The sequence below is a fragment of the Grosmannia clavigera genome, assembly GCF_000143105.1.
Source record: "Grosmannia clavigera kw1407 unplaced genomic scaffold GCSC_108, whole genome shotgun sequence".
Taxonomy (NCBI): Eukaryota; Fungi; Ascomycota; class Sordariomycetes; order Ophiostomatales; family Ophiostomataceae; genus Leptographium; species Leptographium clavigerum.
In genome coordinates, this window is record NW_014040837.1 from 1,647,028 (window position 1) to 1,662,872 (window position 15,845).

General features: G+C 48.2%; 3 protein-coding genes across 3 annotated transcripts; 1 reads left to right on the plus strand and 2 right to left on the minus strand.

The window, feature by feature from the left end:
* Positions 1-1,382: 1,382 nt before the first annotated feature.
* Positions 1,383-2,675, minus strand: CMQ_6552 (c6 zinc finger domain containing protein; the record flags this gene model as incomplete). The annotated part of the gene is made up of 1 exon (XM_014320238.1): positions 1,383-2,675. One exon carries the CDS (start codon positions 2,673-2,675, stop codon positions 1,383-1,385), a length of 1,293 nt encoding a protein of 430 aa, XP_014175713.1.
* Positions 2,676-4,697: 2,022 nt separating this feature from the next.
* CMQ_6833 (misfolded glycoproteins degradation protein) lies at positions 4,698-6,769 on the minus strand (the record flags this gene model as incomplete). Its single annotated transcript, XM_014320519.1, has 2 exons — positions 4,698-6,263; positions 6,746-6,769. The coding sequence occupies 2 exons, from the start codon at positions 6,767-6,769 to the stop codon at positions 4,698-4,700; spliced, it is 1,590 nt and encodes a 529-aa protein (XP_014175994.1).
* A 5,815-nt stretch (positions 6,770-12,584) lies between these two features.
* CMQ_6792 (rhamnogalacturonate lyase) lies at positions 12,585-15,692 on the plus strand (the record flags this gene model as incomplete). Its single annotated transcript, XM_014320478.1, has 6 exons — positions 12,585-12,828; positions 12,857-13,308; positions 13,397-13,525; positions 13,578-14,385; positions 15,190-15,330; positions 15,631-15,692. 6 exons carry the CDS (start codon positions 12,585-12,587, stop codon positions 15,690-15,692), a joined length of 1,836 nt encoding a protein of 611 aa, XP_014175953.1.
* Positions 15,693-15,845: the final 153 nt, after the last annotated feature.

A 15,845-nucleotide genomic window follows, 5' to 3' on the forward strand; every position in this document is an offset into this window, starting at 1 on the left:
AAGTACGTACACAATCTTGGAACTAAACACTAGTATTGAAACGGATTCCTAAAGGCTAGAGGGGACGCATTGTGTTTCTTCCTTACTAAGCGCTATGTACTTCGTATATTTAAAAATGTAGTAAGATACTCCGTACGGAGTATAGCATATCCGTCTACTCCGTACGACGTATAAATTACATAAGTCTTATTGCTCTATTCAATCTCCTACGGAAGTTCTCCTATATAGAGTACTCCTTACAGTGCAATACATCTTTATATATCCTGCGCCTCAGCTGTACAAGCATTTATTTACATGTACTCCGTACGACGTAAGATATCTTACATACCCCTGCTCTTGCCGGTCGCCCTCTCAAGCTAGCGGGCCACAGTTAAGGGCTGAACCGGGGGCGTCGAATCTACTCTGTACTGTGAGCTGTGCTCACATGCATACAAGTGTACTTCAGGCTCCACACTAGTATGTAGAGATGGAGGCTTGCCCGAGGCTGTGATTTGTCCAAGTTGTCAGATTGCGATGCAGCCCGTCTCTTTATTTCATTATTTGTACATATAAGAACCCCCACTCGTCGGTAGATTGCAAGAGACAGCTCAGTCATGACGCGTCTTCTGATAGCATTACTCCGTACGTCGTAGTTAGAATAGGATGCAGTTCTGCAAGGGTGTCTGTGCCGTTGCTCTTACGAAGTATACGGAGTACTCCATTTTGTTTATCATAGTTCTTTTACTCCGTACGGAGTACTTGCTGCGAGCGCCTTTCCCCTGCAAGTGTGAACTGTGACCGGATTTATGCAAATCGGCAGACAGCATAACGCGCATAACTCACCGCCGTCTCATACCCCGTACGGAGTACTGTATATCAACCCTGGAAGTATTTGACATATGTTAGGTGACTGACAACGGGGCTCTGTGTAGTAGGCGAGAGGGCCGTCAGAAAAATTTGAAGCACGGGTAAGCACCACATGTATCAAACAAATTGTGGTAGACCATCGATGTGCTAACTAGACGTTACCCAAGGCGGTCAACTTCCGACTCCATGATGCAAGCAAACTGCGAGCCGCTGGCAAACGCAATATATGCATAGTTCAACAGGCTTCTAAATGCACACTTGGAGTCTTGAAAGTTGCGGTTCCTTTAAAATGATAGTGTATTACATATGAGCAAGTTTGGGAAGTCCTTCACAACATAAAGTCTTTAGGTTTGCCGGTTCTGTCATGTGGCCCGGTGGTAAAGATAAAACGCCAGAGTTCCCAAAAATCCGCCAACCCTTAAAATCATCCATTTTCGTTAATGCTTATACAATGAAGACTGGTGAATGTCTATGTCGTTAATTTGTAAGTGTTTGGTGTTACCGGAGGCATGTGTCGCTCTGTGTTGTCCAGAGAGTTACGACAGATTTTGCAAGGTCATGCCTCCCATGCTGCGCACGTTCCTGTTCTCTAAAGGACTAGAAGAACCACTCCGTGATGTGTCATATGGATCAAAGACTGCCGGGCCGGGCAGCATGTCGCCAAAACCGCCATATACCCCATTAGTGTTTGTGACCAAATTTCGGGATTCTCCTCCTCCATATAAAGCGGCCGACCCGGCAGCAACTTGTCGAAGTGCTTGCTGCATATGCCCGCCAGGATCTGTGTTGTCAGGTACCTCGCCCAAAACACTCCCCAAAATGCCAGTCGTCTGGTTCGAATTCTCGTCTCGGCTCCATATGTTGGGCGAGGACCCAAATTCAGGCGACGACGGAGCCGACAGTGCCGGAGACAGCGACATCCGCATTCCGCCCGGGTTCTCGCTGGCAAAAAGCAGCAGCCGTTCCGCATATTGCTTGCGGCTATTGGGGCTGGCGCTGAGTGTGCGAACAAAGAACTCTAATGGGTCGATAGAAAAGCCCACCCGACCGACACCGAGAACACCTAGATCTGTGGCACCGGCAAAGTCCATCCCCATAGCACCTCCAGAGCCGTTAAGTCCCGTACCGGCTCCAGCCATATCGCAAGCCTGAAGAACATTCATCGACCACGTGCCGATCTCAAATATCTTTTCGAAGATGCCCATGCCATGGACTTCGATCGCTTGGGGCGGGAGGCTCTGCAGCACCGATGCTGTGCGGCTGGCTATTGCCAGTGGGAAAGCGAACCGCATGCTCTCGTCAGGAGCTGTCCATGATAGAAGTTGTTGCCGAAACGAAGACTGCCAGACAATAAGACGAAGCCATTGCTGTGTTATCAATAAATCGGCCTTTTGAATGTCGGTTGTCTCTGGTTCAGGCTCCTTGTCGGCGTCCATGTCGTGTTCCACCCTAGAAGCAAGATGCGCGTCCGGTAGGCTCATCGCGATGCTTTCGGTCGTAGTACTCGGACTGGATGTGACCGATTCCATCCCATTTAGAGAACGCTCGGGTGTACTCGCGCCAGTCGCCATTGGTTCTGTGCCTGACGTAACACCTGTGCTTGGGCGGGTGAGGAAGGGTGGTGGCAGAGATAAGACATTTTGGAGGGCTAGATAAGTTGTGATACTGACCCTTGGGTCAGAGCCTTCGTTCCACGCATTGACAAAGGACTCATCGAGAGGTGCGTAGGAGCTGATCAGCTGCAAGAATCCTGCATGTATCTCGGGAGCTTCGTAAGGATGGAGTGTTGTCGGGAGGGAGGGGGTCTTCTTTAGGCTGATTGGCTTCATTCTCAGAATGGCGAAGGATCTAACGGGAACAGAAAGGATGAGTGCCTGGGACAAAGACCGGGGTCGAATTAAAGAAAACTGGATGCCTACCGTTCTGTCACAAATAGCTGCCAAAACACACGCTGTCGGCACAGACGTTCTGCAGAATCCAATCCAGTATAGGCAGCGTCGTCGTGTAAACAAAGTTCCTGAGCTAAGGTGAGGGCCTCACGTAGATAGACCCATGATTTCCGCGACTGGTTGATCTCGAAAAAAGATGTCGAGAGCCAAAAAGAAGAAATTACCGCGTGCAGGGACGCGTCGTTAAAAAAGTCGTATGATTGCCGTGCAGAAATACATTCGTCCAAAAAAAAGCGACCAGCACATTCCCACGACGGAGTAGGGGCATCGGCTACAATGTTCTGCCCAGACATGTGGAAGCATGTGAGCGCACAAAGTGCATATAGGTAGTTGCGATTAGAGGGAGTGAGGTCGCTTGTCGTCGGAGTCTGTGAAGCCATAGCCCGTAGTATAGGCATATATGGGAGCGGCATGATGGGGTACACGTGTTCGTAGTATAGCTCGATGCACTGTGGTACTAATGGTAGATAGTTCCGAGAGGTTGGTCGATACTGCTCGCTAGAAAAGACACCACCAGGCTCCGGCGCATGTCGGGGATCGGTCGATATATTTTGCCACGATATATCTGACGGCGGTGGGGGTAATGTCGGTGTTGACTGGGAAGATGTCGTCCCGGAGTTTGTCCTACAGAAAACGCGTTGGTTTTAGAAATGTGCGAGACAGGCGAGGAGGGTACCCCAACCGACGATCCAACATGATGTCTTACAAGTCATTGCTGCTCTCACGGCTGTGTTTGTTCGTGGCACCATCTAGCGAGTATCGCTCCCGCAGCTCGTTGATAACCCGGCCGCGGCCACGTTTGGGACCGCGTTTCAGTGGAACATGATCTCGCTTGCATGCTAGAGATGCATTGATACAGGGCTGGCATGGAAGCTGGCCATCGCAGCGAATTCCTAAGAGCTAGTAGTCAGCACAAGCGCGGCAGACAACTTCAGCAACACGCCGGGAGAGCCATAGAGCACGGCTCAGAAAGTCTTAACGGCCTTCTAAAACGCTTCTCGTTGGGCATCTCAAGAGGCTGGTGATGACCTACTTCTCCGTCGACAATGATCGCAGACCGTTCGCTTCTGGGCTTGGCTCGATGCGTTGGCAGATGCTAGGCGTTGTAGCGATCCTAAATAATTCACGGGCGATGGCGGTGGGAGAGTCTGAAGAATGCCATCGCTACCAACATCTTCGGTTTTCATCTTGTAGGCGTACCACCCATGTCTCTTTCGTGAATATATCTCCGCTCTGTGCTGAGACAGGGCGGAAGTTGGAATGCGCAGACAAACAGATACCGCGAAAGGGCCGTAGAAGTGGAAAAGGCCTCGCCCACCAGTCGGGAGAGAGTCGGCAGGTCAGTCGCAGCGTGGAAAGGAGGCAATTGCTGGGCGTGTCAAGGCGGTAGGGATTGCAAAACAATAAAAAAGGAATTATTAGGGAATTTTTGAAGTGGTGGTTGGTCGGAAACGGCGGGGCTGTGGCAATGCGGGGGCTGAAGCACTGTCGGAACGTGCAGGACGGATGTTTCTCTAACGTGCCTTAAGGGATGTGTCCTGAAGGGGCGTACTAGCATATATAGAAACAGAGTTGTGAAAATGAAAACAATACCCCCCGTTAAAACGCCGTCTTTTCAAGAAAATATCGCAAAACTGGCGAACGTTACAGCCATGACAAGATGATCCCCAACAGGGCCGATAAGAGGTGCTAAACACGTGCAGCGTTTTTTACTCCCCTTATAGCGCGGCATTAGCGCTGTTAGTGCGAGACGTGATATTAAGCAAAAGGGTGATGATTACGTTATCGGCATAAAGTAGCAAACGCAGGGGGTAGAAAATATACGCGTATGCCTCACGTAACATAATATGATAAGTCAAAAGGATAGATATGTCCACACTTCTGAACGCCTAGCCATGTGCATCACAGCTCATCTTTCTTAAACGTTTCTTTGCTTCCCTCACTGCGGTCATCCATGGCCCCTTCGTATTCAGGCTCGTTTTCACTTATAGAGTCACCGCCAGCCTGATTTCCGTCATTGCTCACTTCAGCCTCATCTGGCTCAATAGTAGCCCGTATATCATACTTGTCTTGGCCTGGAGTCTCAAACGCTTCCAATTTCCACGCCTTACCTTCGGCGATTGAATGCACAGTTTCAGCAAGATTTTCGATTGTCTCCGGGTTGAAATTTAGCTCGGCAAGCTCCGCATTCGTGATCACTTCAACCTGGCCTCCTTCCGCTCTCTTCGCACCTTTGGCGATAACCCGAATAGCATGGCCGTCATTGGACCCGGGCCCGGAAACAAGCCTTTGGGGTGGCTCTAGTTTCATTGGCGCATGACCATCATGTCCCCTCCCCAAAGCTTGACGGGCACCAACAGTAATGCCACCGACAACAAGGCCAAGCGAACCTTTTCCAGAATGATCAGCAAGAGTATGCCGTCCTTGTGCCCGGTTCTTTGACTCGTCCTTTACTAGTAAAGACGCAACCTCGGCAGCCACAGCGGCTTCGATCATTTTCTCGTCCCGTTTCGGCGCTTCTTCTTCGGAGCCAACAATGAGCCGACAGTTGATGGGGTGTGCCCGTGTCGGCTTCGGGGGACGAAATGCAATTTCCTCACACAGTCGCGGTGTCCGTACTTCCATAAGATAAGAGCAGGTAGTAACTTCCTTGATCCAGCTAATTCGATCGCTCGTGCCGCCCGGATTGCAGTGATACTGGACCTCGATCGTCCGCTCGCGATTCGTCAAATCACAGATAGTACCAGCTCCAAGATGCTGTACCATGTATCTCTGGTCGCCTTTTACTTGTAGCTCTGTGCCGTATTGGTCGTTGTTGTGCCCAGCATCGTCGCCGTGCGGCTTCTGAACGTCTAGGTCGTTCATTTTCCTGCTCTTCTGTGTCTGCCTCGCATGTTCCGCATCCTCCAGCATTCGACCTAAGATGTACTCTTGGCTGTGTGGATCCTTGACAGGCTTCCCTGTTTTCGCAGTCAAGGCGTGGAACTGCACTACTTCTTTGCCATAGCAGAAACTGTAGCTCCACCAGCCGGATATGTAGTACATGCACTCGCCAGCCAAGCCATTGACTAATTCCACTCCACGCACCGATGCGCGACTGAGTTCCTTGGCCTCCTCTAGCTTTGCTAGCTCCGTCGCAGTCTGGTTCGGGGCAGGTGGCGGTGCTAACACAGGAATGGAGCAGAGGTACCGCGATGATGCCATATTGACGATTTCGAACGTCTCCGACACTTGTTCACTGCCATCACCGGCATCGAAGCTTTCGAATTCACTGGTACCGGCCGACGTTGGTGATGGCTGTATCGTTTCGGAGGGGGCAGCAGATTCGCTTGCTGGGTTGGCCAAGTCACTTTCCGACGGAAACAAGTCAGCGTGGTATGTCGCACCTTCGCCATGGTTTATGCTGCGATCCAGAAGCAGTTGCGCATCGCGCTCCAATATGTAAGAGTCGGAAAACACAACCTCAAACTAGATTGAAAGATCAAAATTCGTTAGTCGTCACTCTGTACTCTTCAAGCCGTCTCTTAAGGGGAGACATGACAACCTGTGGATAGGCTAGAAGATCTTCGTGAATACTAAAACCGGGCTTTCGAGCTCTTCCTAGCTGTAATAAGCTAATAAGCACAAGACCAAGTCGTCGCATCGTGAATGTAGCTGTTGCGGGATGTGTTGTCAGTTTAAGCCTTCTGAGTACCCAGAGCATCAGTTTTAATTGATGCCACTTTGCTTGTGAGAGCTTATTGGATTACGTAATGGTTGATCATTCTCGGCTAATTACACGTGCAGGGGAATGTCACGTGCACGTCTGACTTATCACGTGCTGGCAGCGTCACGATGTCATGATGAAAGCATAGAGAATACGGAGTGATCTGTAATATGTGCCGTTTCTTATGGAATGCTAATTGTATGGAGTATTTGTGTTGCATTAAACTCACACTACAAGCTCTTACGGCACTCTTCCGCCATACTTTCATTGGCCGATATTTGAACACAACGAAACATACCGAACAAAACAAAACAAAACAATGTGCTATTCCTTGTCATTACTACTCTTTCGGCGCAAGTCTTTTTTTTATTAAAGTATTATGACCCTGACGATAATTTTTCGTCGAGAAATGCAAGGTACTCATTAGGTATCTGCAGTAGGGCGGCCTCGCCATGGCCTTCCAGGGGGTTCGGCCACTAGTTTCAAAGGGGAGCACGGCGATGGTGCCTTGGGCTTTGGGGAACTAGGCGATATTCTGGGCCCTGACCTTTTTCTTTGTCATGTGAACGGCGAGAGTCTTAATGCCACACATAAGCAGGGAGGAGTCGTTGAGCTGTTGCTGAGCGCGGCATCGTTGATGGCGACGACGGCCTCGAGCATGCCGAGCTGTGCGCGCCGAAATTGTGCGCTGAAATTGTGCGCCGAATTTAAAAAGTGTAGCGTTACCGCGCATTCTTCTGCAGTCATCTTGCCAGCAACCATCGTCGTCAGGTCCTGGAGTTGTACGACAATATGACATCGATCTCCCTTATAATTTAAGAGCTGTATATTCACTGACTTCCTTGAAAGCTCTTTGGGAGAGAAGCTAGTCTATCAAGCAGTGCAAGTATAGCTGTATATATGGAGTTTTGCCGTGATAGTCGATAGATCATATATAAGGGAATCTGGGCACAACTTTTCTCGATTTCTCAGATATCTATTAGCATTGCTCTGTTTTGTCAGTACATGTTTCAGCGACGTAAAAGCTATTCGAGTTTCCCCATAGCCATAACGCTGGAAGAGGAGGATAAGCTCTCGCTACTATTCCTTCACTGAAAGCAGGAGATTCCTAGTACACAGATTTACCGAGGGTAGTTTATCTTCCTCTATGTCCCATGACGGCATCCAATGTCAACACTGACGACCCTTCCGCGAAAATATGCACTCACGACCCAAGCTATAGGCTAGCCTGAGCTCCCCACTTGAGACGTTAGACGCCGTCGCGAGGTAGATGCATATTGCATTTTTCCTTATCGTGCACTATATTTGTCACTCAATAATGCCGCATGATGAAAGGCCCGTAATTGTTGGACGAGCGTAACACCTGCAGGTTGATATGGAGAGTATCCCGAATCCGTCCACCAATCCAAGATCGCAGCTATCGGTAGGCTTCATCTTGCGGTGCCTCTGGAGCTAGGAAAAACAGGCAGCCATTCTGCAGAGCAGGTTGGTATAAATTCCTGATCTCGGTCAGAATTTTACCATCCTATAGTAAGCGAGCATGTCCTGTCATTCATTCCTTCTTCACTGGTCTCGTGCACCAAACAGCACCAATGCTGGCCGATCCCGAAACCTGACTGCATTAGTCTTCACCAAAATGGTCTGGCGGTACAAAATGATGTGATGTTACTCTCCGACCGGGTATCATAACTTTGTTAAGTTCCAAACTTAACGCAGAGCCTCATTTGAGCTATTTTCAGGAGAATTGGGTATCTACACACTGTCATAATTCGTGTTCTTTTGTTTTGCTGCTATACAGATTTTATATGCCTCAAGATATGTGGCCTGCTTGCGGGAACTTTGCTGTTGAGTCTGACACTGTACAATTATTATAAAATATGGGCATTTTGTGTATAAATGAGCAGAAGCTTCTTACGTAGATGATGAGTTTACGTCTTTCCTCATTGCTCTTCTCAGTGACCTCCAATCTTATATATCACTACTGCCCCATATCTCGCCATAACAAACGGAAGAATAATAGAGCTGGACTACAGTGTCGATTGCTTGAAACCTGGAGGGCCAATGGACACTGTTCAGTGGTATTGTGTGAGTTTTTCCTGCCTCTGATTGTGTACCATCTCTCCTTCACTTTTATTTCTTGCTGGTCGTATGGCGGTCTGACAAAGTAAAAGCACCGTTGTCATGCAGGGCCATACAGTGAGAAGATAGTTGCGATGTGTGTTGAATGCGATCACACGAAATGTGAATACTGCACTTCGGAGAAGAATTTGGTAGGGGATCAGTAGTGCTCACAGGCTTGTGAGTGGCACATAAGAATCGAACGGCTGGTATATGAGAGCCATGTATATCAATGTCTATTTGAAGCGAGATAATGCACGGAATAGCCGAGGCCGAGTTTGACAAGATTTGACGTTATATCCCAAAAAAAGACCATCTGCTATCAGAATTTCCGATTTGTGCGGGCTGGATTGTCTTGGCAGTGGGGGTCCGTGTCAGAATTCAGCCTTGCGGCTCTGCGGATATAATAACCCCAGCCAATCGAGCACTGGTAACATCGCCCGTAATCATGAGTCACAGTTGTGGACAATGACATAACCAATAATGGTACCCGATTAAGTCGGCACGAGGTGGTCAACAGCCCAATGTGTTGCATGCGGCTCCGTACTCGAACTAGGACGGTTTGGGAGATACAATTTGCTTACTTTATAACAGTGCCTATCATGATCACTGATCACTATGTAGCACTGGCCGTGGCCCGAAGTTCCAACAGCTGTCCCGGCTAAGTATGCATGTTGTCAAGAGCTATGTTGCTGCATGGCCAGAAAAGATACACGGCAATAGGTAGAAAGTGCACTTTTTGCAGCACAAAGGCAAGTCGTAACGAACAACCAAGCCGGGAATGCCGAGCCCATTCATAGTCAGGCCAATTCCGTGATGAGCGGGAAGGCGAATGCCCATGACTAGGCAAAGAGCAGTAGCACAGATCAGAAACAATAAGCTAATTTGATATCGGAAGAAGTGCTCCGTAAATACAATTACTATCAACCACCAATAAGGACTCAAGACGGCGATACATGCAATTGTCCATAACAAGCCTTGGAAGCAGCTATAGTACACGCCGGACGGCTAATAATATTTTCTAAAGCACACTTTTTAAGTTTGGCTCTACGAGGTGGATGGGATATTATTCGGACTCGCCACAGGTGCACTCACCAGATCTGAACGGTGGCAAAATCTCGCTCGACTTTGGCAGCCTTACTTGACAGGGGCTTTCAGGCGTGCAATGGCGACCGTTTCCACCGTTAGAAGTACTGCTCGATTGTTTACAGTGGTAAAGATCTGAAGACGCGCCTGAAAATACCTGACAAGGGGCGCGAATAATACCCCATCCACCTCGTAGTTGTGACAGTTTAATTATTACTTACTTGAGGCTAATCGCCAATCGAGTCGAAATCTGTGGGCCCTATAGGGTACAGCCGCGGTTACCTTACGCTAGTCTAAAATTCGGTACGACATTTTCGTTATGTAGACGGGATATAGTTTATAAATTGGAAGTGACTCTACACTATGCGTAGAGTTAATACTTACTGCAATTTATCTGACTATAGTTTTAGCATATCTATGGGTCTAGCAGCGAGGTTCAGTTAATCAAGTGACAGATCTTGATGTCCTAAGATCTCCATAGAAGCATGGGGGTATTAGAAATTGAAGTTTGCCACGAAGATGAATTGAACTAAACTGAAGAGGAAAAAAACCAAGCCATCTTTTTGGGGCAAGGGAATCTTCTTATAGATTACATAAATTAGACAAGTAAGCCTTAAGATTTCAGATGTGGTTGAAATGGAGGTCATTTAGACAGAGGTGGTGATAACGCAGTTGCGTGCCTACGCAGGTGCGTTGGTGGCATCGTATTCTGGCTCATAACACGAATATGAAGGCTGAAATGTACTGCACGTAACAAACACAGATCCGCTTATTATAAAGTATTGTGTCGTGCTCTTTTGCCCTTGCCCAAGCAGAATAACCATCAGGAGCGATCCTTCTGAAATGGGTGGCATTTACAGTTTCCGCCAAGTAGAGAAAAGGTTGTATTGGTTGTGCGCAAGAAGTAATAGGGTATGGAAGCGCGACGAGCAATTTTATTTGAAACTTCCTCGATATCAACATGAGAAAGGCGGCAATGTACTCATGAGTTGTTTGCATTGTCACAAAAAAAAACATTTTTGGCTTCAGTATGGGGGTTTCTGGTGCTGTAATGGCATTTCCGTGTTGGGCCCGTCACGTCTTCGCCCTGGAGCTCCTTGCGGCGCAATTATAGCATTCGGCTCTGCCTCTGCTTCGGTAAACGCGTTCCATCTTCGGGTACTGAATACCTGCCAATGAGTGATGGCATGTACCCCATATTATGGCCCTTTGAAGTCATGGGAATTGCGGGAAAAGTGAATGCTGCCTTGCTGGGAATCTCCGAGAAATCGGTTATTGGATTTGGCTCAGGTCAGTTTTGGCGGGGAGACCGAAACTGTCTACGTTTAAGCCCTCCTGAACCCTGGAGAATTGTTGTAGACAGCAGACAGGCACCGTCGCGTGATATGCGATGTAAGCTGCGGCATAAACAACAAGAACATCCCATTTTTCGGATTTCTGGACATAGCTTTCTTGACAGCGCGAATACGTCGGCATCACGCACAGTTTGCCGATCTCAATACTTCTTCCAGTCTTTACTCCGTAAATCTGCAGGATGGTGAGAAAGAGGGTTTTTGGAGTAGTACAGAACACGCGTGTCGAGAGCCAATTACAAAGCTGCCGTCAGCTTGATAGTTTAAAGTTGATTGATGCCTTCGAGAGCTCGTCCTACGGTGGCGTCGAAGACAGAAAGGGTAGATTCCTTGGTCTATAGTTGCTAGGCCATAAACAAGAACATATATCATTGCGCCAATATGTCAACTGCACAAAAGCATAAGGAAGTCAGAATTATTGCATATCGCAAGACAGTCGTCTTCGCATAGTGATGATCAACCCGCTTAGGTTTCTCGAAAGTTATCCTGAAAAAGGCCGTCAGGGACACGTTAAAATTCTAATCACACGCCACGTGACATATTGTGGCGGTGAGCCCCGGCAGAATACTAAAAATCGTCGGGTAAATGCGCGCGCCGCCTTTACGTATTTCCTGCAAGCATTACAATAATATCACCAATTCAGCACCCCTTTACCAAATATCTATTACGGCACGGCAGGCTTAGTACGACGGCTTGCCGCTCTGGTATAGCAGGGCGTGCGTGTACTGCTTAGACTGGAAGTTTGTAGCCTTCGGTAGGCTAGACAGCATAGACAAAGGGGAGATAGCCTATTTAGACTAAGAGGCAGCAGAGAAGGCCTAGGTGGATACGGAAGTTGCGGCATAGGCAGAGAAGGCACGGCCAGCGGCGCGCTGTATAGGTAGGCTGGTGCAGATAACGCTTAGTAGGCGGGAGATTTTTTAGGCTATAGGGGAGGATATAGCAGTTTAACTGTTTGTATAGTAGTTACGGAGTACTAGTCTTTTCTATTCTTACTTAGTGTTTTTTGTTTATTCTACTCTGTACTCTCCGTACAATGTATCTTACTTTGTAAGATACCTATTAACAACTATTAACAACTTACAGAGTACGGAGTACAGGGGTCGATTTTAGTATTCTGCCGGGGTTAACCGCCAAAGTATGTCACGTAGCGTGTGTTTCTCGAATTTGACGTGTGTCCCTAGCAATTCCCCCCGTTAGCAGGTGATTGCACCCAGCAGGACCGATGGCGTGATGCACCCCCGGCCTATGTTCCACTTTCCGATGGAAAAAATTATGGCAACGGCAGCGACACAAATGTGACTATCATGTTGCATTTCCACAGTTTCGCAAAGCTAATGGGGTTCTGATGGGTATTGCGCAATTTGTTTTATTAATCGCTAAAGGTTATGGGGTCAACTTGTTGACCCAAAATGGCTATAAGAAGACCAGTCTTACCGCCTAATCAGAAGTCGCCAGAGCACTCAGACTCACTACTTTCATATCCCCACGACCTTGGCGAATAATATCTGTACTGCGCAAACGACCATGCTGGCAAGGAACCTCTGGACACTGCTCCTCTGTCCTGGACTGGCTGCTGCCGCCGGTCCATTTCTTAAACAGATAAACGAGTCTGCCTGGGTATTTGGAAATGATCTATGGAACTTGACACAGGGCCCGGTCTTCGCAAACAAGCTGTTTTACAAGTCAGAAGACCTCGTAAAATCGTACCTTGGACACTACAGCGGATGGGGCAAGTCAAACTCCGAGGACGTATTATGGCTCGTGCACAGTACGTGTCTAATAACGTACAACTGCAGATGGCGGAGTGAACAACTTGCGCTGGCTAAATGCCTCGATCGTGGCACGCGGTTCTGACTGGGCCGATATCAGCTTCACGTCTGAGCAAGGCGATCTTCATTGGGTCGTCTTTGAAGACTTGGCGGGTGCTTACCAGTACTTCACCAACCGTGCCCTAGAAGCTGTACAGATCTGGAGAACAGTCTGGCAGCTCGACCCGACCATTTTTCTTAACGGCCGAACAAACATCAAAGACCAAGCGCTGCCGGATTTTTCCCTTTATACCAACGCGACAAAAGTCCAGGATGAGACTTTCTTGCTCGCTGACGGCACCTACCTCACAAAATATGACTTTGCTGACTTCGTCCGCGACCGTGACTTCCACGGAGTCTATGGGCCTGATTTTGGATCTTGGTACATTCACCCCTCATATGAATCGTGGTCATCCAACCAGCTGAGCCAGGGCCTAACGGTAGGTTGATGACGAAATCCAGCGACTGGCGTGGACTAAATCCATTGTACACAAGATTTTTACTAACTTGACTTCTGCTAATTGCCAGGTCCACCGTGAATCATCTGTGGGTTCTGCTGTACAGCTGAATGTTATCCAAGACACCTCCCATTTTCGAGTGACCACGCTTCAACAGCCAGCATCTGGCAAGATATTTGGTCCCTGGCTTTGGTACTTGGTTGGTTACTTCTGCATCTTATCGTTTGTTCCATAGCTAATAAGTAATCCAGAATAACGGATCGGTCAAAGATGCCAAAAAGCGGCAAGAGCAAGAGGGTTTCCGCTTTCCCTATAGCTGGTTTAACAACTCCGCCTATCAGTCAAGAGGAGAGGTGGCTGGCTCGCTGCGACTCTCTGATGGACGGCCCGCCTCTGGTGCTTCCGTGTTTCTCGGTGATACAAACACAACGACACAGCCGATTGTTCAGGGCATCAACTACTATTACACAACCACCACGGATGAATCCGGCTACTTCCGGATCCCTAACGTCCGCACCGGCAGGTATGAACTTTATGCGTGGTCCAACGGCGGCGTCCTCTACAACGTCTACACCAACGTGACGTGCACCGACGTCACTGTTGCCAAGGACAAACTGGCGGAGCTTGGAAACATTACGTGGGATGTCCCGAAGGGCCGATCGACTCTCTTCCAAATTGGCGACTTTGACCGGAAGGCATACGGGTTCAGGAACGGTGGTCTGCCGTATCAACACGGCCTCTCGGACAAGAGCCCTGCAAATCTAACCTACACTGTCGGCAGGTCCAACGTGTCGGACTGGTACTATGCCCAATCTGCAAATGGTACCTGGACCATCGAGTTCGACGGTGGTGGCGTCAGCGAGGGCAATGCAATCCTCAGTGTATCCCTCGCAGGGCACTCTAAAGGTCCATCGCTAGTCATTGATATCAACGGACAGCGGCTCGATACACTGACACCGAAGAAGTTGGCAAACGACGCGGCGTTGTACCGCTCGGGAAGAGTTTCCGGCGAGTGGCGATTCCTTCAATACAACATCACTAGTGATCAGTTATACTCCGGTAAGAACACCATAGGGTTTACTTTGTCCAACTCTGTCCGATGGAGAGGGTATCTTTGGGACAGTGTGATTCTAGAGCGGGAAGTATAAAGTCAATAAACGGAAGGGGTTGTCGTTGGAGTTATGGGCTAGAATAAAAACTTAAGAGCTATTGAGAGCGGAGGTAAGGTGAGGCCTCTGCTCGAACCAACAACACAACACACACACCTACCAACACATGTAACTGTGCACGAAGAGAGGTTCCGTAAGGTACCTCCCTTCGTCAGAAGGTAGGGCAGTATGTGGCTGGTCCGAAGGGAAAAGGGAGGAAAGCCATGCGGGCTCATCCTAGGATCCCGAAAGAGATGACAAGACGAGCCCGCCCGGCGAGGTCTTTGGCGGTGTTTACTTCACAAGTGCACTGCGTATATGTCTTCGTAACTGATGAATTGCGTGCATGCGTGCGTGTCTGCTTGTCTGTCCCTCTCTTAAGGAGAGGGAAGAAGAGAGGGTTTTTATATACATAGAGTGTGTAAGTGGCATGAATTGTCCCACATCTGATTGGTTAGGAAAAATGGAGTCGGTCACGTGATGATATAGCATCCCGCGAGGGGTCTTGACTTGTCATCCTGTGCGGCCAGAATAGGTGATCTTGGGGGTGCACTTCTCTTATTACTCACTATAAAGATGCAGCTAGAAGCCCTCAATTCGATACTAGAGGAATGAAAAAAGCAGTACAATTTTAAGGGGCGTATCTAGGGTCGGGTGGCTTTGCTTTTGTTCAATAAACAGTGGATTCATCTCTACATTAACTTGTCACCAACAGGCATCCACGAGCAAAGCTGCGGTGGTATTCACCTGTACCTGTTGGCACCACACACGCCGCTCGTATCAGCGACAGAGTGCATGATAGACGAAGACGAAGCATTTCTAAAGAAGTTCATCATGGTTGATTCAAACGGTCAAGGTAAGAAGAACGAACAGAGAGAAAAGAAGGTATGTGGTACCTTGTAATTGCGAAGACGTCACGTAGTTTGTGTTTGGAGTCGCACGAGGAGAAGAGGTTCACCCGACGATACCTATACTTAGGAGACAAAAAAACAAGAGTTTAAGATTTACCAGTTGATTAGTTGATTTGATGATTAGTAAAAAGAATAATAATAAAAACTCTATCTTGGTTAAGTCGATGTATACTTTTTATTTACAGTAGAAACGTCCCTTTTTAATAGATATCGACTTTCGAATTTCTAACATATCTACTCCGTAGACATCTTCTACATAGAAAATAGCAATAACATGCGGTTCGTAGGGCCAGAACCCGCCTCGTGACTAGTATTGTACCTGAAAGTAGAACACTTGAAGCCTTATCTTTCTGAGAGGCAATTCGGTCGACAAACCAACACTGAGCCAATGGCTATTCTGAAGACCTTGAGGAGCTCACATCAGGCTTACCAGTAATCAGTATCAACAAGGGACATGCCT